The 24,523-nt window shown below is 49.3% G+C and overlaps 1 protein-coding gene across 1 annotated transcript in view; it reads right to left on the bottom strand.

Moving 5' to 3' along the window:
- KSR2 (kinase suppressor of ras 2) overlaps positions 1-5,126 on the bottom strand; it is a 287,775-nt gene extending 282,649 nt beyond the window's left edge. The window contains exon 1 of the mRNA XM_040986872.1: positions 4,950-5,126. Within this exon, the coding sequence (XP_040842806.1) occupies positions 4,950-5,126 (177 nt within the window). The remainder of the gene's footprint in view (positions 1-4,949) is intronic.
- Between the last annotated feature and the right edge of the window lie 19,397 nt (positions 5,127-24,523).

Genomic DNA, 24,523 nt, shown 5'->3' with positions numbered 1-24,523 from the left:
CCATCCACTGAGAAACAGTGACGACCACCCTGAGCTGAGAGAGCCGCCTGTACAGCCGTGGCCTTGGGCATCAGAACACAAATGGGGCGCTGCCTCCCCCACCAGTGTCTGCTCCTCTCTGACTCCACTCCCTACCACTGGAGGCCCTAGGAGACATCGGGGATGGCTCAAGACACTGGTCCCTCTTACCCACATGGGAGACCTGGACAGAGTTCACCCAGGGCCACAGTGGGCAGTGAATCAATGCATAGCAGCTCTTTCATTCTCTTTGTGTCACTCAAAATAAAACTAAACACAGGCAACCAAGAATGTTATATACCAGAACCGGTACAGTAGCTCAACAGGTTAACTCTCCACTTGCCAGTAGCGGCATCCCATATGGGTGTTGGTTTGAGTCCTACCTGCTCCCATCCCCATCCAGCTTCCTGTTGGTGGCCTAGGAAAGCAACAGAGGAGGGCCCAAAGCCTTAGGACCTGCATGGGAGTTCCAGAAGAAACTCCTGGCTCTTGGCCTCGAACAGCTCAACTCCAGCTTTTGTGGTCACTGAGGAGTGAACCAGCAGATGGAAAAGCTTTCTCTCAGTCTCTCCTTCTGTCTGTAAATCTGATCTGCATTTCCAATAAAAAAAATAAATGAATCTTTTATGTAAAAAAATGGCATATACCACTGTGCTAGGATATGTGAAAACAGGCCCTTTCCTGTCCAGTGCCCTCTGGTCCTAGGACTCTCTGCTTATCTTTCAGATGGTCCCCTGTGCTCCAAGTTCTTACCTATCCCACCCATCCCACACGACTAGGATCTGCAAGCCTGGGCCATGAGCCAAATCTGACCAATTACCTGTTTTTTCATAAGGCCTGGTTAGTAACAGGCTTTACATATTGAAATGGAAATAATAATAAGGTCCATAAATAACAACTTACTGCAAAATCCTCCCCAGGGGTCAGTGCAGTGATATAACAGGTTAATACTCTGTCTGTAGTGCTGGCATCCCATCAGGTCCTGGCTGCTCCACTTCCCATCCAGCTCCTTGCTGATGGCCTGGGAAAGCAGCAGAAGATGGCCCAGAGCCTTGGGACTCTGCACCCACGTGGGAGACCTGTGAAAGTCTCCTGGCTCCTGGCTTCAGATCAGCTCAGCACAGGCCATTGTGACCACTTGGGGAGTTAATCAATGGATGGAAGATCTTCCTCTCTGTCTCCCCTCCTCTCTGTAATATCTGACTTTCCAACAAAAAATTAAATAAATCTTTTTTAAAAAGTGAAAAACACTAGCATCCTACAGAAAATCAGGGTTTTACACATACTTCAGAAATGTGGTCCAGTTCCTTCGTCACTCCTATCACCAGCATCATGGCTGTGGCTTACTCAACACGTGCAGGCACCATGCTTTTCATAGCACTTGACCCTGGACCATGTCATCTCTTCCCAGCCTCATGGCCACCCTCTGAGATAGGTAACATTATTCTTTGATTGCCATTTTGGACAAAAAAAAAAAAAAAGAACTGTAGAGCAAAGAAACCTAAATCATTAGCCCAAGATAAAGTAAACAGACAAGCTGGATTTGAAATAACATTGGGTTATCTCCAAAGTTTGTGAACTTCCCTTTCTACTAAGATAGGATCTGCCGACCCCTTGCTGTGCTTGAAATTGCTGCCTGCCCATCCAATATCCACTCGTGCCTACTGTCAGGTTAGCAGAACCCTGAGTTTGTAGGCAATGACAACAAGTCATCTCGGGCATTAGAGTACAATCCACATAAACCAATCCCCACTCCCTGCCTCCCTTGCAGCTAAGACTCGCCATCCAACCCAGAAGACACAGTGAAACATTATCTGTGGGGTGGGAAGGACAGGGCACCCTGTGGGGAAGCCTTTGTTTTCTGAAACACCTTCCCTGGCTCTCTAACCCTCATCCTGACCTCTTGCTGGGTTTGGGCTGAATGTAACAGCTGAAGTTGCAGGAGCTTAAACTGTCATCCCTGAAGGGAAAGGCATGAGAATTTCCAAAGATAAAAGCCAGCTGAGCTAACTCTACCAAGACACCCCTCCAGATTTCTTTCCTGAGAAAAAGAAACAATTTGTTTCCCCATGGTGGTTGGGTTTTCCATTTCATGCAGCCAGACACATCCTTAATGAGCCCACAGACCACCTCTGGATCACTTACTCTTTGGACTTGATCAAGATTTCACACCGATTTTATTAAATTTGTCTCCATGGTATATGCTTCTGGAAAGGCAGGATCAGGTTGAATATTTGTCTCTACAGGAGTGTGTGCATGTTAGTAAGTTTTGCTTATTAGAGGAGATAGGCTATTCCATCAGTGAATTACTGTAATCTTTGCGAAAAGCAAGCTTTCACCATGACATCACTGGGATTCAGTATCCATGTCCCAATGCATCCATCTTATATTAGAGTGTCCATAAGGAACCATCCATCGGAAATACATGTAGTATCCCTGAAATACAGAATCCTGGACCTTTTCTCCAATCCCAACTGCATTAGTGTCTCGAGGGTGGAGAATCGACATCTTAGCAAGCACCCATAGAATTTGACAACTGCCGCTCTCTACAGATCCAAAGCAGGGATTTGGTAGGACTTGGTTAGACTCCAAGTCACCAGCCTTCTCCCTGGCCCTAGAGATCTGAGAAGTGTAAATTGGCATAATTGCTTGAGACTCCTCCCCAGACAATACAAAGAAAGCAGCTGACATGTTCAGTAGCCAACTGAGACCAGGCAAGAATACACAGGTGTACTCCCTACCAATGCAACTCTTCGCACTCTACCACTATTCCCAAAGTTTCCACTCCCTGATGGAAAATGGAAATCAGAGTTCCCTGCTGTGGCCTGGGAACACAGAGGAGGGTGGCCCAAAGCCTTGGGACCCTGCACCTGCATGGGAGACCCAGAGGAGGCTCCTGGCTTTGGTTGGCTCACTTTTGGCCATTGCAGTCATAGAGAGCAACCCAGCAGATGGAAGCTCCTCCTCTCTGTCTTTCTCTGTGAATCTGCCTTTCCAATGAAAATGAATAAGTGAATCTTTAAAAAGTAAAATGGAAATCACTGTACAGGAAGGAAGCAACCACAGCCAGCACCCACTGTGACAACCACTACCATCCAGGTACTACTTAGAGGATGAAGTGGGTAGCAAAGGAACAAGAAACAGTCACACAGAAGCTGGAGCACTTGGGACTCTCGGCTCCGAGGAGCTGAGGGGACCTGGGTGTCGATTTTCCTGCACACAGTTTGGAACAGAATCTGCTCTTGGGTACCGTTATACAGACTGGGCCAGAGCATCCCACACTTATTCTTTCAACAGCCGAATCCTACCCTAGCCTGCTCGCTTGAGCTCTCAGAAAGGCAATACCTAGGCCTCCTGACACAATTCCCACTCCCCCACTCCCCAATGACATTCATCTTCTTGCATTTCTGAGGATCATGTTCCCAGATGACAGGTGCACACAAACTCAGCACCAAACAGCACAGGAAGATACACACACACACACAGGGCTCTGGTGAGAAGACACCAGGCACAGTGAAGTTGCCTGGACCAACACACACACACTGAACCCCCCTTTCAAAGGGATGGCCTCCCGGATGTTGACGTCTGGCCCAATTTCCAATGCCAGAAGAAAAACGAAGATCTGAAAACGCGTGTGAGAGAAGCCTTGTTCAGCTGCGAGCATGAGGACTGCAGGGCTCCATAGGAGTGGAAGAGTTCAGGCCTCGTACAACTCACAGGCCAGAAACGACGTGAACCTCCCCGCATTCCTGCACAGCCCATGCCCATTCCACCAAAGGGAGAACTCTTCTTCCAGCCCTGCTGCCACCACCCCCACCCAGCAAATGCCAGCTCCTGGGAGTCCCCAGAACTAAGCAAGCCCTGTGTACCACCACCACCACCGTTGCCAAGTCAGGCTGTGGGAAGGCAGACAAGTTGGAACCCTTCAGATGTTTGAAACGGTGTGGACGCCCCCATGAGTTCATGGACACCAAGTGTTACCGCAGGCTCTTGGAACCCCCCGTGGACCAAGTAACTGATGCTGCTTTTTACGGAACTTCACTCCTTCCCCTAGCCCATCCCACTCCTCAAAAATCTGCTTCAAGCTCCCCCTCAACTTCTGTTGAGAGGCGGTTACAAGACACCCAAGACCAGGCCTCCTCTGAACCCCTCTCAGTGCAATCCCACTGCGATCCAAGAGGACTTGCTGTTGGTGGGTGCTGACCCAGCCACTGCTCACCCGCTCACTCTTTTCTCTTCTACACCTGTCAGGCCTGCAACAGCTCACTGCATCAAAAGGATCCCAGTGCAATGGACAGCTCCACTGGGATATTTTCCCATGCACTTTGCTTGGCCAGAAACCCAACCCAACCCAATCCAAATCCAAAGGGCCGAAGAATGGGGTGTGGGGCAGAGGTTGGGGCAGTGGCTGAGCCCAGCAAAGGTCGTCCATTCCTCAGCAGCCCCCCTCTGCCAGTAAGAGCCACCTTTTGACCACCTGCAGAATGCGCAAGGTCACGTGGGCTTCTCTGCAGCTCCTCCACAGCGGGCCCAGCACACAAGCCCCCCATGGTAGAGAAACACATTCAGCAGCAAGGACGGGGGCTGGGGGAGAGAGGGCTCCCACTTCGGCGCCGAAGCAGGTGAGGATGCTCAGAGACAGCGACCATAATAATAAATACGGAATAACAATTACTACTACTACCACCACCACCACCACAACCCGGCCGAGCAGCACCTCAGCCGCACCGCGAAACGATGTCCAGCGCAGGTTTGGCAAAACGATACATCACAGAAACCGACCCCGAGCCCACCTGGCTGCCCAGCCCCCCGTCCTCCTGAGCCCCCAACCAGCGGCAGTTTCAGAGGGCTAGGGGACGGAGGCGGAGGCAGCGGCGGGCCGAGAGGGGCAGGGGAAGCGAGGCTGGCTTTCCGCCGCGGGCAGCACCTACCTCCAGGGTCCGGATTTCTTTCTGTGTGAGGTCGTTGGAGGTAGCACATTTGGTCCTAAGCCCTTCCAGGTTGGAGATGCTCAAATCTATCATGTTTTGGACCAACTCGCACTGCTGTAAGGCTTTTTGCAAACTCAGAGGTTGCTCTTCGCTTTTCGTCATGTTTTCCTCATCCATCGCTTGCACTGCAGCCCCCCTTCCCCTCCTCCTCCTCCTCCCAGAGAGAAAAGGGGGGAGGGGAGTGTTGGTGGAGGTAGTCTTCCCCCCTGCGCCTGTCCAACCACTGCGACTTCTCACCAGTGTCTCCTCAAGAAGAACCCCACCATCTCACCCGGGTTTGAGGGGGTGGGAGGGGGCGGGGGAAGGAGGAGGGGCCGAGAGCTGAAATGTATTATTTTATTTTGGGGTGCCAAGCAGACTCCATTAGAATTGTCCCCTCTGTCTGAGTCTCTGGTCTCTGTAAGGGAGAGATGCCGGTTCTCAGTAGCCAACCAGGTGATGCGATGCTCTCTGTACTCTTACGGAGGAGGGGAGAAGGGAGGAAGAGGAGGAGAATGGGAGGAGGAAAAGGAAAATAGCGCTCACTCTTTACACACCGGCTCCGAGAAGGACAAAATGATATATTTGGAGCTGGCTGGCTTTTAGGTCAAAAAAATTGTAGTTGGCGCCCCTGCCAGCTGCAGGGACCCTGCATGGTCCACGGTTTGGGGCGCGTTCTCAAGGCGCGGTCCGCAATGCTCTCGCGGCTGCGGTGGTGGTTACTGCGGCGGTTGCTGTCTCCTCCCCGCACTGCTGTTGCTGCCGCCGTCGCTGCTGCTGCTCCTGCCGCCGCCGGGCTCCGGGGGTGACGGCTGCTGCAAACGCTCCTGCCTCGCTCCGCACCGACATCTTGCCTGTCAATCACAGGGCGCGGGGTTGGGGGCGGGGGGAGCGCCGGCGAAGGATGGAGAGCGAGCGGAGGGACCTGCCGGGGAGCGGGTTGGTTGGTTGGAGAGGCGCCGTGCGCGCAGCCGCCCCAGCCGCCGGGCCCCGGCCCGGGGCGCGCCAGGGACCGGCTGGAGGAGGTGGCGGAGGAGGAGCGCGCAGACTCGCGCACCTGGCCAGGGAAAAGGCCCGCTCCCGGCGGGGGTGGCGAGGAGCTGGGGGCGGACTTTCTAGGGGCTGCGGCGCCCGAGAGGCGAAGTGAAATTACTACCGGGCGTGTGTGCGTGAGAGCCAGCTAGGGAGCGCACGGCAGGCGGGAGCGCGGGGGCAGCGCGCACGCCGGGCCGAAGCTGCTCCCGGGGGCGGTGGCGGCGGTGATGGCAGCGAGTGTGCAGGAGCCGGGCGGCGAGGGGGCGGGGAGAGGGACTGGCAGGCGAGGTGGGGGTGGGGGTCACTACTACGGCACCGCTCTCGCGAGACGAGGCCGGAGGACCGCTCAGCAGGTGCGCTCGGCCCGGGAGCAGGTGTGCGCCCAACTTTAAAACCCTCGCCGCGCGCTGGGGGAGACGTGCGCGTGAACTTGGGCACGTCCTCTCTGTGCTTGCCGTGCGTGCGCGCCTGTCTTTTTTTGTTGTTGCTGTTTGCTTGTCCTTTTTTTTTTTTTTCTTTTGGTTTGTTTCTGGAAGAAAATAAACCTGAGGACCGATCTTGCAGAAGGTTCGGGAAGCGACCCGCGACAAGCCCTGGGGGCCTTCACTGCAGGGTTTAGAGCATAGGCGTTTTGTGTTTTTCCGAGTGTTACCAGGTTCACCCGCAGAGGGCCTGCCCGGGCTGACCCAGCCCACCCAACCGACAATCTGCAAGTGATAGCCCCCTAAGTGGTTTGTTTGTTCTGTTTTGTTTTTACGTTTTACAAAGGTTGGGGGAGAGAATCAAAAAGGAGATTATCTTGTGGCAGGTGACAGTGACATGAAATGCACATTTCAGTGTCCATAAATAAAATGCTGTTGACCACCAGTTCCCTGTCTGCCCCCTGGAACAGCAGCGTGGAGCTGCCTTAAGCAGCTTGCTACCCCAGTTCACAACTCCGAAGATGTTTGTCTCCTTGAGAGGAAGAAGGGGTCAATCGCAGATGAGCTTTTGTACAGGGTGTGAGCGCTGCCCAGATCACACTTTATTCTAGTCCTTGTCGCTCAGTGTCAGCTGAAGCGTGGGCTCAGGAAGGCCTCACCATGCTAACAGAATTCCCAACACACAATGCCCAGAGGCTGTGCTGGGGCTTTAAGCTGTGGAACACCTGCAACCCTCCAATTCCGTCTCCACTCCTGACTCCAGCTTTGCTGCCACGGTGCGCCCTGGAAGGCAGCAGTGACTGTTCCAGTAGCTGGCTCTCTGCTACGTGGGTTCGGTGCCTGGCTCCTGGAGGCTGTGAGCATCTGCGGACTGAATAAGTAAATGGGAACATCTTCCCACCCCACTCTGCCTTTCAAATAAATGAAACTTAAAGTTTAGGGAAAAAAAAAAAAAGACATCTCTTTCTCCCCCTGAACAAAACTCCACGCTAAAGAACTATGCTGATGGGGCAAAAAGAGACTCCAGCTAGTGGTACACTTGGGGAAAGTCACTCAGGATAGAGAACATGGCCAAGTTGGATGGAACATCTTTTTAAGATTGTAGTTGATAGGATTGTGTAAGCTAGTGACAGGGAACTGAGTCAGCGTTTTCCAAATTCTCTGTCCATGAGATCTAGTGAGTTATTTCCGAATGTTGTCTTTTGGACCATGAAGTTCAAGGAAACTCCATTTTCTGTTTAAAAAATACGACTGTCCTCTTCATTCATACTTTTTATTCCCTGTGTTGCCCCTGCAAGTACTTGGCGTTTACTTGTCTTTGGGACAGTGCTTCTCCCGTGGAGATGCTCAGAGCCTTGCTGCTCATCAGCTTGGAGAACGAGAGTTATCTGCTGAGATTTTTGTTGTTGATGATGATGATGTTGCTGTGTTTTGTGCTAGAAGGACACGTATGTTGGAGTGGTTTTATCCATGATGAGAAGAAATGCTTGTGCCTGGGCTGTTGAATGAACTGAACTTGGTGGAGGAAGCGGGAGTTGTCAGCACCCCATCCTCTGTCCATGGATGGTGTCTCGGCACATCCCGTGGCTTCTGAGTGACTATAAGGTCAGTGACATCAGTGTCCAGTCTGGTCCCATCGCAACTCCATTCTCACATCCGGTTTGGCACAGTGCCTTCTGGTCTAACCCACAAATGGCTAAGGACTCCTCAGGAGAGCCGAGGAGGGTGTACGGACCCTGGCCCTTTTGTTCTCCAGCCCACCTTGCTGGAGGGCAGGAGCAGAGGGGTGAGTGGGGAAGGGATCAACCCCCACCCTGCCCCCAAGCCTGAGAAGAGCTGGCACAAAGGGTTAGATGCCCTGCTATCCTTGCCAAGCAGCCATATGCAGACCCTTTAACACAAGGTGCACCAAGGGAACTTGTAGGGAAGTACTGGGATTCGGTGTGTACACTGAATATCTCCTGCATACCCCCTTTCCATTCAAAGCCCTCACATTGTTTTATAGAAGTCCCCTTACTGGAATACTAGGCAAATCTTTTTAGGATGTTCAAACCCGGCTGTGCTCTGCGGTAACAAGAGTGAAGGCCGTTCCCCCTGCTGTCCTTTCTCTTCCCTCATGCCACCCTGGGCAGCCCCACATGTCCTTCAGCCCCTGGTGAGCTGGCAGTCAGCCCCCTGTGCTGCCCATCTGATGAGGGACTTCTCTGAGCCGCCCTCACTCCTGGCTTGGGAAAGGGGAGAGTGACCGACACCTCCTCCAGATACCATCGTGACCTTAACCTATGTACGCTGGAGGTTGATGGTTATTGATGGCCAAAAGACCAGTCGGGTCACCTATTAACAGGAGGAGGAAGTGTGGCCACCCAGTGCCCTCACCTTTGAAGCCGTAGCAGTTCCAGGCTAACAGGAGAGATCTCATTCCACGTTCCACCCTGTTAGCGATGAACTGGCCCCAGTATGGTCAAAGGGGGCATCGTGAAGCCAGGTACAAATGAGGCAAAGGCAGACGAGAGTTAATGTGCCTGAAACTAAGTAAAATAAGTACTGGCTTCATCGCTTTGCCATAGTTTCTTTTCTTCATCTTTTCTTTTTTCCTATCAATGTTTCAGGAAGAACCAAATCTGAGACTGCTAGCCCCCAAGACACCGCACGGCCTTTCAGAGCTGCCTCATTCTCGTCCAACCCACTCATCCCCAAAATATAAATGACTTTTTAAATATCCTTTTGATGAGAACAGATGGAATATTCCTCTCTTTAACCTCATTAGCTTTTTTCCAACGTCAGAAAACTGGTGTTTCCAGAGTTGTTCTCCCTTTGGCCTCTTGCCACTCTGTCTCGTCCCCTTCCCACGTGAGCAAACCAACCAGAACACTCCCGTGACGGCGAGATAATTTGAGCTCATGCTAATGGCCCATTTAGTCCAGTGATGGATGCTGGCTTAACAAATTAAACACTCGATGATGCACTGTGCATTTTCTGAGACAGTACTCTCAGGATGGGAGCGGACCTTTGTTGCAGCTCTCTCCGAGTTCTTAAAGATATGTAGGAAAGGGCTCTCACAGAAACCCACAGTCAGGAAAGACCATCAGCAGAACTCACCTCTCAGGCTGTGCCAGGGATGAGAGCTGAGATCAGCAGGAGACTCAGTGGTGACTTGTTTCGAATGGGGGAGGTGGGGAAAGGCGCCTGCTCAGAAAAAAGTTTCACCCTGGAGGACAGTCGGGATTCCGGACTTAACCCTCACTACACCTTAGGCCGTAGTGCAGGCCTGTCCTGCATTCAGGCACGGTAGCCCCAATCAAGGTCCTGCTCTGTTTTTGTTGTGATAAAATACACAATGGGACTTCAAAACATTCATGGAAGAACAGAATTCAAAGATCTGTTTGAGTGCCCCCAAATTTTTTGAAGGCCACGCGGTTTTTCCCGTAACATTTTTCTATAAACTTTTTGAAGAAACTGACCAATAGTGACACTTGGCAGATGGACAGTATTGCACCACCATCTACTGCCAGACACCTTCTGTCACCCCACAGATACACACACCTTCTAAAGCAGTCACATCCGTTCCCTTCTTCTCCCAACCTCAGACAACCACTGAGCTGCTCTCTCTCTCTCTCTCTCTCTCTGGACTTGCCTGTTCACACACACAATCATACACGTCCAGGAGTGCAGTGTTGGGTTTCTTTCACTTAGCATCATGACTCCATGGTTCATCCGCATTGTAGCAGGTGCCGATACCTAACTCTGTCCTAAGGCTGAACACCATTCTGTTCAGAGATAGACGGGACTCTTTTTTTCTTCCATCTTCTGGCTCCTGTGTGTAGAACTGCTATGATCATTTATGGACAGTTTATTCTTTGATTGACACCACTTTTCCATTCTTTTGTGCTCATGCTGTTCCAGGGAACTATGAGCCATGGCAGCCACTCCATTTGACATGCTCACCAGCACCACATGAAGGTTCTAACTCACCTCCTCACCTCCTGACCCAATGCTATCTCACTAGAGCCAGCATTTGGCATAGAAATGAAGATGCCATTTCAGATGCCTACATTCCATATTGGATTGCACAATACTGGGAATGTATTGAATTATAGACTTTTAAAAATTGTGAAAATGCTAAATGACATAAGTGTTTGGGGCTGCAATAGAAAGTTAAATATTGGGCCCAGCACGGTGGCCTAGTGACTAAAGTCCTCACCTTGAATGCGCCAGGATCCCATATGGGCGCCAGTTCTAATCCCGGCAGCTGCAATTCCCATCCAGCTCCCTGCCTGTGGCCTGGCAAAACAGTGGAGGACAGCCCAAAGCCTTGGGACCCTGTACCCGTGTGGGAGACCTGGAGGAAGTTCTGGGCTCCTGGCTTTGGATTGGCATAGCACCAGCCATTGCGCTCACTTGGGGAGTGAATCATCGGATGGAAGATCTTCCTCTCTGCCTCTCCTCCTCTCTGTATATCTGCCTTTCCAATAAATAAATAAATCTTAAAAAATAATAATAGAATAATTGAAAAAGAATAACCTCACTTTCTACTAGGGCTGTAGACTAGAGAGCTAGCAGGGAGTCTACAGGGCCACATGTGCCTGCAGGTATCATCTGGTTGCATTTCATAGAAGAACCTGAATTTGTGGCTAACATGTACCAAAGGGGAGTCCCCATGCTAAAAATCCCAATCACCAAATGATTTTGAAAAGTCTGATCCCATGTGGGCAGCACCGTGTGGGGAGAAACAGTTCATTCCCTAGGGGACACGGGCTTTCCAGTGGTCCCCAGCCCCCTCCCCCTTACTTCAGCTCCCTTTGCTGTGGGCTAAAAATGCCTGGGTCCCAGGAACACTCAAATGTCAGCTTTCCAATACTTGCACCAAACAGTTAAAAAACAGGTCACGTTGGGAGCTGAGACACAGCACCCAACCACTGCGGTTTTCACGCCTTTGTAAATGAGGCTTCATTAGGCTACGGCTCCCCCAAATCTTCTGTGACTCCAGCAGCTGGATTCTGAGCACTCACGTGAGCCCTGGAGTGAGTTCTTTGCTCCTGGCCTAGTCCTGGTTGTGGGTGAGTAAACCAACGGGGTGTGGGGGGGATCTCTGTGGATCTCTCAAATAAATACTTTTTTTAAATGGTCCTTTTTGGTTTTTTTTTTTTCAAGATTTGTTTATTTTTATTGGAGAGTCAGATATACAGAGAGGAGGAGAGACAGAGAGGAAGCAGCTCGTGAAATCCAAAGTCCCCCACCGTGTGCTGGAGTGACGCGCAGCACCATGAGACGGCACACGTGTTGGAGTGGGGACACTTGGTCGTGACGCTGCGTGTGCAGTGTTCAGAGCAGCCACCACCACCCCCCACCCAACCCCTCGGCAGCCAAGCACACCAGTGGCACCGCGCCTGCCGCCCGGGACATGCGTTCACCATGTGTGCCTGCTTGTGCGCTCTTCCCCCGGCCGAGCGCCTCAGCAGTACACGGAGCATCTGCTGGAGGGAAAAACAAAACCTGTTCCGAAGTCTGGGCGCGTTCAAGCCGCTCTTCCTCCCGCCCCGGCGCCCTGGACAGGGAGGATGCCGCCCCCTGCCCTGCAGCTTGCACGCACACGGGCTGTCCTTGGGCTCAGCAGCAGCAAAAAGTCCCTCCTCTACTTCACATGCCTTGGAAGCTGCCAGCTCGCCGTGTGCCTTAGAGCTGCCTCGCTTAACAGCCCCAGTCTTGACTTGGGGAGGTTGGGGGGAAGCAGCGAGGGGCTGAAGGAGCTCCGGTGAGCAGAGGGTAGCCTCCAGTCACCCCAAGTTGGATGGCTCAGACTCCTGAGACTGTCCCGGATCACAGATGGAGCCAAAGGCCCTTACCCTGCCTGTGCCTCCTGGTTTCTGCTTTCCTTTGAGGAACAGAGCGAGAGAGGATGAGAAGTGCTGAGCAGGGCAGATCCAGGCTTTTCTGCTCAGCGCTTTTCTGTACAGAACCTGTTGGCGCTTTCAAATATTATCAGATAAGAACAGAGACAGAGACACAAGGGCAAAGTTTCTGTCCACTGATTGGTGCCTCCGAGACAGGAACCAGGGGCAGGTGTGGAATGCCAGCAATCTGGGCACAGGTGTCACGACCCCGGGGCCAAATGCCTGCCCTCCTCTTCTTTCTCTTTTTTAAAGATTTATTTATTTTTGTTGGCAGAAATAAATAAAGGCAGATCACATTCACAGAGAGAAGGAGATACAGAAAACTCATGCTTCTGCTGGTTCACTCCCCAAGTGGCCTCAGTCGGAGCTGAGCTGATCTGAAACCAGGAGTCAGAAGCTACCTCCCAGTCTCCCACACAGGTGCAGGGTCCCAGGGCTTTGGGCCGTCCTCCACTGCTTTCCCAGGCCACAAGCAGGGAGCTGGCTGGGAAGTGGAACAGCCAGGATTAGAACCGATGCCCATATGGGATCCCAGCACTTGCAAGGTGAGGACTTTAGCTGCTAGGCCACCACACCAGGCCCCTCCTCTTTACTTTCTAAGTGCAGGACCCTTGTCCCTTTGGCCATGAAAGGTCACATTTTCACTGTTTCTGGGGATCAGGACATGAGGAAAGCGGCTGCTTTGCAGGAGGAATCTGCTGCCAGCCAAGGTTACCAAGGAGATATCCTGGAGTAGCTTTTAAGAAGTGGCATCAACCAGATACTCGGAATCAGAGCCCTCACCATGTCCACAGCGCCAGCTCGCACGTACCCAGAACTTACCACATCCACACACTGAGTGCTGGACGGGCGGCTCTCACTTTCCTCCCTCAACAGCTCCCGGGCAGGTGTGTTATTTCCACACGTTATTCTCAGTCTCATTTTGCACTTGGGGAACTTAAGACCCAAAGAGATGCGTCAAAGAGATTGCCTTGGATCAAATTAGTATGGAGGTACTTCGAGAAGCTCATGGAATTATAACAATTTGGGGCTGCCAACTCCTCGTGGAATCCGGGCTTAGCTTCTCCTAACACCCAGGTCCCATGCAGGTTTGGAAGGGCCTGCGTGCAGCGCAGCTATTCCTGCCTCAAACCCTGCTCTGCTCTCTTTCTCCTTCCTTGTGCTGTTCCATAAAGCCACCTCCTGTCACTCCATGGGCCACTGGGCACTCCACAAAGGTTCAACAAAAATACCTGATGAACTTCACCTCCCCCAAATTAGTCTCTTGCCAGTTTCCCCAGAATGCTTTGGATAGCCCCAGATCCCATATTCTCTTTCTTGCATCTAATAAACTTTTATTGGGCATTTCATGCCAGTCCTTGGGGAAAATCAAAGATGAATAAAACATGTTGTTTTCTTCCAGGGAGTTCACTTGCCAGGGAGGTGGCTAGGATTAGAACCTTGGCGTAAATTCTAATTTTTCTCCCTTTTCTTCCTGTGTGACAACTGGCAATGAATTGAAAAGCAGGAAAGACCATTATTATTGCCTCCCCAGACGATCCACAATATGAACCTCAAGAGCGACAAGAGAAAGGCTAGAGGCTCTTCAAGAATTTTCTTTTCTATTAGTTATATTGTTTTTACTGTGCACAAACATATACGTGCACACAGGCATAACTTGGGGATCTATTTTCCCCCATTTTTTGTGTGCTTGCTCTGCTTGCTGTTCCTCTGTCTATTCTTCCATTTAAAAATGCAGCATTGGGCACGATTGTATAGTGGTTAAGGTCCTCACCTTGAACGCGCCATGCAGGATCCCATATGGGCACCGGTTCTAATCCCGGTGGCCCCGCTTCCCAGCCAGCTCCCTGCTTCTGGCCTGGGAAAGCAGTTGAGAACAGCCAAAGCCTTGGGACCCTGCACCCGTGTGGGAGACCTAGAAGTAGTTTCTGGATCCTGGCTTCAGATTGGCATAGCACCGGCCAATGCACACACTTAGGGAGTGAATCATCAGATGGAAGATCTTCCTGTGTCTCCTCCTCTCTGTATATCTGCCTTTCCAATAAAATAAATAAATTTTGCTTCCTCTTCACTGCTTCATTCTCTACTGATGCTCTTTAAAATTATCTCAAGTGTCCTCCCACCCCCCACCGCCAAAAAGAATCTTGCAAGGCAGGAGATTGTGTCTGCAGTCCAGGTGGATCAGAACAACCTTGAGAAGCAACAGGACTACCTCTTTAAAAAAAATACATGTATTTATATAAGATGCAGCAGCCCAGATGACAAAATTCCTACCCATAGGTTCATTCCCCTAAATGTCTGTAATGGCCAGGACTACAGAGTTTCAAAGCCAGGAGTCAGAAACTCAATCCGGTTCTCCCAAATGAGTGGCAATAACCTAACCTCCCAGGTGCACACTGACAGAAAGCTACAAGTAAGGGCAGAGTTAGGCAGATTTAAAACGTGGTCAGCTTCACCACTGACCAAGTGCCAGGTGCATCTCCCTCTGCTGAATCCATCGGAAAGGCCTTCCCAAAAGAGCAGAGCAATACTCTATCCCTTCCTCCTTTCTCCACTTCCTGCAGCGTAGATCCAGATCCAAACTGCTTGGCTAAAATACAAGGATTTTCAGATTTATTGAGGGGGGAGGGGGGAGGAGTTCCTGGAGCTCTTGAGCCTGAACTAGTGACCACACAAAAAAACGCACAGTGCACCTGCACAGTGCCACCTCCTGACTTTCCTTGCCCTGCTTTTGGCTTGTCTTCTCAGACTCCTAAGAACATCAAGCTGTCTGGAAGCTGGACACTCCACCATGCCCTCTTCCCTACCTGGACAGCCTCCTCATCACCAGGGTGAACTCTTGCTCATCTTCAGGTCTGCACAGGAACATCCTTTCCCCTTGGTCTTCCTCAGTTTTGCCTCAGCCTGGATGTATGCGTCCCACTGGCACTCCGCTTACTCAATACCTGTTTTGCAATTTCCAATGCCCTCCGGAGGGTCTTGTCTCTTTGCCCACTGTGTCAATGCATAATGTAGAACCACTGTGTGCCAACCACAGGGGTTGGCATGTGGCAAATGTCAGCAATTTTTTTGCTGAGTGAAGGATGGCTGAATGACTCACTGGGAAATTGTACAAGCACGGAGGTGCAGTCTCATATTGAATATTTGGTTTTACTGACAGTAAGAGACAAATCTCTTACTAAAATAAAGGTGTCCTAGTTTCTTTTTCTAAAGTGCCTGATCTTTTTAAAGAGTTGTGCTTTTCTCATGTCTATGGATTAATCTATTGATGGATTTAATCATTTAAAATTAATGTTTAAATTATTTTTATTGGAGCAGCAGAGTGAGAGGGTTCACTCCCACCTGCTGGTTGACTCCCCTCAAATGCTTACAATGGCCAGAGTAGAACAAGGCTTATGTCAGGAGCTGGAAATGCAATGTAGGTGTCCCTGTGGATTGCAGAGTCTCTGTTCCCTGAGCCATCTGCTTTAGCTAGAAGCTGGAGTCAGGAGCCAGAGCTGAGACGCAAACCCCGGCACACCAATGGGGGATGTGACCGAACACCTGACCCCTAAACCAGTGGACTGCCTGTGAATCCTGAATCATTCGATCATCTGCAGCACTGGGTCTCAGACTGCTGACTGTTCCTTCCGACCCTCACTGGCATGGACTGTTTCCTGGGTTTTATGACTTTGAGTGATTAGATCTGTGTTGGAGGGGAATCCTACACACCCTCTACAGTGAGGCTACAGGTTCATCTAGCCAGAGTGTGTTTTGAGTCATCTCTTCCCTTGGGGGTTTCTGTGGCACACATTTGAACCCTAAGCCCACAGCAGAACAGACTTCATTTCTAAAATAAGCAGCCCAGATCCAGATCAGAGATATCCAAAGTACACCACGTGATGAGTGCATACTTACGGACATTCCGTCCTGAGTCTCACAGTCAGGTGGATCCACGCATGCTGCCACAGACACTCAGCTGAGCCGGAGAGCTCACTCCATCCCAGAGCTTGTCTGTCGTCTAAGTGACAGCAGAATCCTAAGTGACATATGCAGAGAGGGGGGATACAAATGAAGACACACCTCTTGGTCATCCCCCTACACCAGCTGGATAGGTTTTTCTACATCTGTCCCCTTCCCCTTTATGTGTAGCTAGGGGGTGGGTGTGTGTGTGGGTGTGTGTGTGTGTGTGTGTGTGTAACAAGACAGTTCCAATCCCACCAAAACCTGATCCCCTGTCCCTTTTAAAAAAAGATGTATCAATGTGGCTCTGATTTTCAAGTCAACAAAATAAGTGTTAAAAAAAATTTAAACAAAAAGAAGATGTATTATTTATTTGAGAGTCAGAATAACCTAGAGAGAAAGAGAGAGACAGAGACAGAGTGTCCATCCCCGGTTCACGCCAGGGCTTGTTCAGGCCAAAGTCAGAAACCCGGAACTCGATCTGGTTCTTACGCAGGGGTTGCAGGGCTCCCAAGCCCTTCGGACATGTTCTGCTGCTTTCCCAGGCACATTAGCAAGGAGCTGGTTGGGAAGCAGAGCAGCTGGGACTCATGGGTGCTCCCGTACGCAATGCTAGCAGCAGCTGAACCTCCCGCACCACAACACTGGCCCCGTCAGGGGCCATCAAACCACACACCCTTCCGGGTCTCCTGCCTCCAGGTGCGCCCAGTGCACCCTGCCACCCTGTGTCGCATCCTCTTTCCCTAAGACCTGGAGATTACCCCTGCTTTCTGACATGTTTGTGCTTTGGGCCCAGCGTTTCAAGGTGGCTATTAATAGGAACACTTTGAGATTATCTGGCCTAAAATACGGTCCAAACGGGAAACCAAGCTGACTACTTTTTTGCTCTTTCCCTCACTGGGTGTATATCAGTCTGTTTTCAGATAAAATCACTTTGTCCCCATCTCATATTTGTAGGTTTACACTTCTATTCTTTTATATTGACAATAGTTACGTGAAAAAAAAACACACAAACCTCATGCCAACAGCGTCTATGCAAAAACTACTCTTTTTGCCTTTCTTATCTGGTTCGGTTCAGTGATTCTCTTATCTCCATTTCTCAGTGTTTTTTTTTTAATGTCATTTTCTGGTGAACAGTCAGCAAATACAGATACTAGTTGATCTATCTGTCACCTAACTTCACTAATCTTCTCTTCTAAAAAGCTCAGTCAACAGGCTGGTGTGGCGATTCAACAGGCTAATCCTCTCACTGCAAGCACCAGCATGCCATTGGGTACCAGTTCGTGTCCCAGTTGCTCCATTTCTCATCTAGCTCCCTGCTAATAGCCTGGGAAAGTAGCAGAAGGAGACCCAAGTCCTTGGAACCTTGTACCCACATGGGAGATCTAGAAGAAGCTAGAAGCTCCTGGCTCCTGGCTTCGGATTGGCTCAGTTCTAGCTACTGCGGTTATTTGAATGAACCAGCGGATGGAAGAGCTTTCTGTCTCTCCTTCTCTCTCTGTCAATCTGCCTTTCCAATAAAAATAAATAAATCTTAAAAAAGCTCAGCTGATCTTGCACCAAAAAAAAAAAAAAAGACCTAATCTGGGGGCCAATAAAACCACTAGCAGCGTGGTTCCGAAGTGCTGGCAACCTTTCTAATGCCAAATAGCTCAGTTTATAAAAATTTGACACTACCCTTGAAAATCATGGTGATTTTTTAAAAATCTTTTTTTAAAAAATGTATTTAAAAGACAGAGGAGAGAAACAAGAAATGTTCTATCTAAGGGTTCACTCAAATTCATCTCAGGGGCTGACAGGAGCCAAGAGCCCAGAACTCCACAGAGAGCTCCCACATGGGGAACAGGGCCCCAAGAATTGTGGCATGCCATGCTGCTGCCAGGGGGCGTTGGTTGGTAGGAAACCGGGTCGGAAGCACAGCCAGGACTGACACCCAGGAGTTCCACTAGGGCAATGCCAAGTCACCCATCTCAGTTGCTGCACCAGAGGCCCAACCCTGAAGTCCCAACTCTAAAGAAAACTCTGGCTTGGTTAAATGCTTTAGGCCTAGGTCCCTGGCTTGGTCTTACATATAGGAATGCACGCATATAAACCTTTATATTAACATATAACAAGTGTATTATATATGATACTTACAGCCCAGGAAAGCTACAGCATGTAGTCCAGTTTTAAATATTGCTCATCCTTACTGATAGCTCAGGTGGAATTTCTCATTTACTTAACACTCAGTAAGACTTAGCTAAGGACTGAAATGGCTGCTTATCATGGCTATTGTAAAGGTTACACATTAACTTCCTTATAAATAAATCATTCTTAGTGACAGAAATATATGCAAATGAAATACTTTATATGCACTGTCATAAAACTTTTTCAAAAAGCAGGTCTTTTTTTTTTTTAATAATTTCTTCCTTGGGGTCAGTGTTGTGGTGTAGCATGTTAAGCATTACCTGGGGTACCAACATCTCAGATGAGCACCAGCTTGTGTCCCAGCTGCTCCAATTCTGATCTAGCTCCCCACTCATGGTCTGTGAAGCCAGTAGATCATCACCCATAGGGGAGACCTGGAAGAAGCTCCTGGCTCCTGGCTCCAGCTCTGTGCATCCCTGCCAATTGCAGTCATTTGGAGAATCAACCAACAGATGGAAAAGTCTCTCTTTCTCTGTAACTCTGCCTTTAAATAAATAAATAAATAAATAAATGTTTTTACAAATTCTTTTTCAAAAAGTTGTCACTTTGGGTTCATTAATATTCTAGCTGCCTTTTCTTGCCAACTCCTTAAAAAAAAAAAATAGGAGTTTTGGAAATCTCAATTGGAAGAATTTAGGAAATTGTCACTGTACCAATTACCTAGTTCCATATAGGGAGGCACGCTTAAAGAGAATGGTTTAAAATAGCAACCGTTTTGTTTGCATCTGACACGGTGTTTCACCACCTGGCAGTGATGGCTTGGGGTGGCTGGCTTCCAGTGGAACTGGCAGGTCCCCGATGGCCTCACTCTCTTGACTGGTGCTTCAGCTTGGCAAGGTTCTAACTGCTGAGCCCTAGCTAGGGCAGCAGAGGCTGTCTCATGGACTGGAGACCCGCTTCCCACTTGTAGCCCTCCACTGGGTACCTCAGTCCCTTCCAGTGAGCAGCTGGGAGTCTTTACAAAGCAGATGATATCATCTTAAATTCAAGTTAAAACCTCAGCTTGCAAGCCCCAGAAACACACAGCTACCCTACCCTGTGGCTCAGAGCAAGCCCAGGGCCAATGCAGATTTAACCTGTCCAGAGGAAGAGCCCTCTGCACCCAGTGGGGCAGGAGGAATTGCTGGAGGCCAGCTTTACTATCTCCCACAGCCTCAATCCCCAAGTCAAAAGCAGCCTTTTTTTGTTCATGAAATTTCTACCAATCAAAAAGGAACTTTATTCGGCACAGTTTAATTCTAGAGTACTTTGACCGAAGGTGCCAAAGTACTTTCCCAATACAAATATATTTAGGAAGATATCTGAGTGTCAATTATTTTTTCAGCATTTAAGATTTCAAGCGAGAAGGTGAAATCTCACTTAATATTAAAATGTAAGCTACAACCTCCTAGCCTGAAAGATATGGAGAGTTACTTCTAATGCAGTGTGTGTGTGTGTCTGTGTGTGCGCGCATATCTTTTCCCTGCCAGTCACCTCGAAGTACGGGAAGATATGAATAAATTATCTTGTTTTCTTCTTCTGGTGATACCATATTGCAGACTTGCAATAACTTTCTAATCCCACTAATTGTTTTTAAAGAAATAGCATAATTTCGGTTTTGTGAAATTTGATCACACTAAGTTCTCTACAGTTGGGTACACTGAGAGCTCATCACTGAAATCCTCCCTGGTGTTAAGCAGATGGATAATGTTGAAATCCATACGTATGGAATTAAGTTCCATGACTCTCCAAATACGCCAACCGCTTTCATGGCATTTGAGATTAGGCAATGGAAAATGTTTTCAGTGATGCCCTTTTATGTGTTAATTTTGCAAAATTGAGCCTCAATTAGAATTTCAAATCACCTGAGCTACAGAAGAAAATCAAAAGTTGTATCAAAAGCAAGAACTTATTTGAATTTAGCATTAAGAAAACATATTTAATTAAGTAATCTGCACAGAGGATAACCCAATCCAAAACACCAGTTCCAGTTGACATTTGCCAAACTATGACAAACTGGATATGCCATTTTTATCCAATACCCCTTGTATTAGGGGGGTGAGAACAAAACGATGGGGTTTAAATCTTTTGGTTTGTTTGACTCACAAAACTTTAGTGACCTACTTAGAAAAGAAATTGGCTTCTCTTACATTTTATGAAACTCTATACTTCAGCACTCCTTTAAATTTCAAGACTATTCTTTAAGAACTGTTTATTTGAAAGGCAGAATTAGAGAGAGGGAGAGAAACCAAGAGAGATCTTCCATCCAATGGTTCACTCTCCAAATGACCTAAATGGCTGGAGCTGAGCTAATCTGAAACCAGAACTTCTTCCGGGTCACCCACGTGGGTACAGGAGCCCAAGAACTTGAGCCACCCTCCACTACTTCCCTAGGTTGTAAGCAGGGAGCTAGCAGAGAACAACCAAAATACAAACCAGGATACGAACATCTTGCACGTATTCCCCACAAGTGGAGAGTTTACCTATCATCCCACAGTACCTGCCCCAAGACTCTCTTTTAAAAATTTTTTGTTAAGATTTCTTTATTTATTTGAAAGGTAGAATCATAGAGAGAGGGGAGAGACAGAGGGAATTTTCCATCCACTGATTCATTCCCCAAAAGGCTACAGCAGTTGGGGCTGTGCCAGATAGAAGCCAGGAGCAAAGACTTCATCTCCAAGCAGCAGGTGCACAAGTACTCAGGCCATGACCTACTGCCATTCCAGCACAGCAGCAGAAAAGCAGACCAGGAATAGAGATGCCTGGACTTGAACCAGAACTCTGATAGGAGTTGTGGGTGTCCCAAGCTATGTCACAATGCTCATCCTAAATTTCAAGTTGTATACAACTATTGCATATGTCAATATTTTAATCTTCCAACAGGTTTACAGGCGTTCAGCTTGAAACAAGATTTCATTATAAGGTATTTCCCTTTTAAAAAAAAAAAATTAAAGCATACTGATAGGTGCTGCAGCCTTGTCCAGCCCACACACAGCCCTGGCTCTTGCACTCACCAGAGGGAGCTAAAGTCCAACAGGGCAGTCCCCAGAATTGCCTACAGCCAGTTCCCAGCCCCTGGTCTTCATGTTCTGGCAGGTGCTTCAACTCAGCCCAGGATGATCCACCTACCACCTCTGCACTTGGTGGGTGTTATAGCCTAGCCCAGCCAGCCAGCCAGCCACAGCCTACACCCTATCCTGGCTTTCATATGTGCCAGCAGGTGCAGCCTGGCCCAGCCTGGCTTGTCCCTAGACCCAGCCCTAACAAGTGCCGCAGCCTCACTTAGCCTGGTCCATGTCCAGCACTCCCCAGTGGGAGCAGCAGCCCAGTAAAGGAGCTCCTCAGTTGTGGATCTCAGCAGGTGCCACAGCCCTGCTCAGCAAGGTCTGCCCTCAGTTCTGGCCTTTACATGCGCCAGCAGGTCCTACAGACTGGGCCAGTTCAGCCCCCTCCCAGTTCCGGCTCCTGTGAGTATCCAGTAAGTTCCGTGGCTAGCCTGACTCAGCCTGTCATCACCCCCAGCTCTCCGCATAAACTGGTGGCTTCTGCAATGCCACAGAGGTGAGTCCCCAATTCCCCTAAAGAATCTGCACCCCAGATCCAGTTTTCTCGTATTCTGGTGGGTGCTGTGACCTAGCACAGCAAGGCGTGCCCCTAGCCCCAGATCTTGTAAGTGGCTATGCAGGCAATGCTATTTAGCCCAGCCCAGACCTCCATGTGGACATGTGCCTTGGCATGACTCAGACATACCCTCCAGTTTCCCCCTCCAAACCACAGGTCTCAGCTCCCTTGCCCATCCGCAAGTGCAATGGTCTGGTTCGTGGAAGCCCCCATAACTCATTCTTCCCCTGTTAAACATGCCCTCAGCTGTTCCTACTCCAATACACCCCAAGCTTCTTCCCCAGGCAATCTACAGCTGCACCAGCACCTGAGGCTGGGGTGGCATGTCCTGGCCCAGTTCCTTGCCTTCCCTGCTTACCCTTAAAAAGAAGGGGGGGGGGGGTGCGCGGCGCGTCATGGTAGTCTAGTGGCTAAAGTCCTCGCATTGAATGTGCCAGGATCCCATATGGGCACTGGTTCTAATCCCGGTGGCCTTGCTTCCCATCCAGCTCCCTGTTTATGACCTGGGAAAGCAATCAAAGACAGTCCAAAGCCTTGGGACCCTGCACCCTTGGTGGGAGACCTGGAAGAGGCTCTAAGTTCCTGGCTTGGGATAGTTACAGCTCCAGCTGTTGCAGCCGCTTGGGGAGTGAATGAACAGAGGGAAGATCTTCCTCTCTGTCTCTCCTCCTCTCTGTATATCTGACTTTCCAATAAAAAATAAAATAAATCTTATAAAAAAAGAAGAAGAAGAAAATAGGCAACTGTGCTAGCATAGTGTAACAGTTAACACAAATTTGGCCCAGTTTGCCAACCAGCTGCTGGTTGTTTTTCTCCCAGCAATGCAACCTCTGCTCAGGTACAAGGCAAACTAGGCAGTTGGCCTATAGCTGAGGGAAAGAAGTTTTGAAAAACATTTCTGACTGCCTGTATGTGCAACGCATCCTCTCTGCTTAAGTTTGAAGACGCTCTCACTGACTTGGGCAGTGCTAGCACTACAGTTTTTGGAGCCTTTTTTCCTGGTTTACGTTTTCACTGTGGTACTTACTTGAAATACAGACTTTAAAAATTACACTGCCACACAACTTGGGTCAAATGCTTTGAGTGAGTTGGGGGGGGTGGTGCAGTGGGAAGAGGTTGGAGGAATAAGATGAAATGTCTATAAATAGCAGTTTTTGGTGTAGCCTTTACTGCATAAGAAAGCGTTGTGCAATTCTGCCACGCAAGGTAAATAAGGAGGGTGATTTGCATGTTCTTATTACTATGCATCCTCGCATGGCAGTTCTAGCCCCTTGGCCAATAGGAAGGTCTGTTTCTCACTCCTGCAGGGTTGCTGATATGGTAACAGAGGGCAGTAAGCTGTCCCCATGTTTTGCATACAGATGGTGCGACATGTTTGCACACAACTTTTTTTTTTTGCCGCCTCTGCATTTACAGACTCACAAATCCCAAAGCAGAGTGGTCCCAGGCTCATGCTTTGCCAAACAGAGCAAAGTTATGTCCACCACCTCCTTTGCTAACACCTTTGTGTCTTTTTTCTTTTTTTAAAAAAAAAGATTTATTTATTTTTATTGCAAAGTCAGATATTCAGAGAGGAGGAGAGACAGAGAGGAAGATCTTCCGTCCGATGGTTCACTTCCCAAGTGGCCACAATGGCTGGAGCTGAGCTAGTCCAAAGCCAGGAGCCAGGAGCTTCGTTCAGGTCTCCCACATGGGAGCAGGGTCTCAAAACATTGGGCCGCCCTTGACTGCTTTCCCAGGCCATAAGCAGGGAGCTGGATGGGAAGAAGGGCTGCCAGGACACAAACCTGGCATATGCCCATATGGGATCCCAGCGCCTGCAAAGCAAGGATTTTAGCCACCAGGCTACCTCACCAGACCCACCTTTGTGTCTTTCCTAGCCAGAACACCACCACAGAGATTCTATAGCACAGTGCAGCTGGACTGCATTCCAAAGAGGGGGAAGTGGAGATGAAGAAAGAGCTTAAAAGAATCGTTATTTTTTTTTTAATCACCAGCCTGTCACATCATTAGTGAAAAGATTCTCTGAAAAGATTTCCACAATGGGAATGCAGAAGGCACGAGGGTAGCAGGATGGCAGAGTGACATGCCGAGCGACAGGACTTGTCTGCTGCAAACGCTAGGCCAAGTGCCTAGAACATCTCGATTTGAATACATTTGAATACAGTTTGAGTTCTGGGGCAGATACCTGGCTTAGCAACCAACAGCATCAGGGTCCTTGGGTTCCCAGCTCTGTTCCTCACCCCAGATTCCCGTCCAGCAGTCAGCACGGGATGCTCGGAGTCATTGGTCTCTGCCCCCAGTCCTGGCCCAGCCCTAGCTGTTTTGGGCATCACGAGAGAGAACCAGCATATGGGAGATCTCTTTGTATCTCTGTCAATCTCTCTCTATATCTTTGCCTTTTGGGTGAATCATTCTTTCTAAGATTTACGTATTTGAAAGGCACAGTTTCAGAGAA

Source organism: Ochotona curzoniae, unplaced genomic scaffold (genome assembly GCF_017591425.1).
Source record: "Ochotona curzoniae isolate NIBS_2020 unplaced genomic scaffold, NIBS_Ocur_1.0 contig_46, whole genome shotgun sequence".
Classification (NCBI taxonomy): domain Eukaryota; kingdom Metazoa; phylum Chordata; class Mammalia; order Lagomorpha; family Ochotonidae; genus Ochotona; species Ochotona curzoniae.
This window is presented reverse-complemented; position numbering and strand designations above follow the sequence as displayed.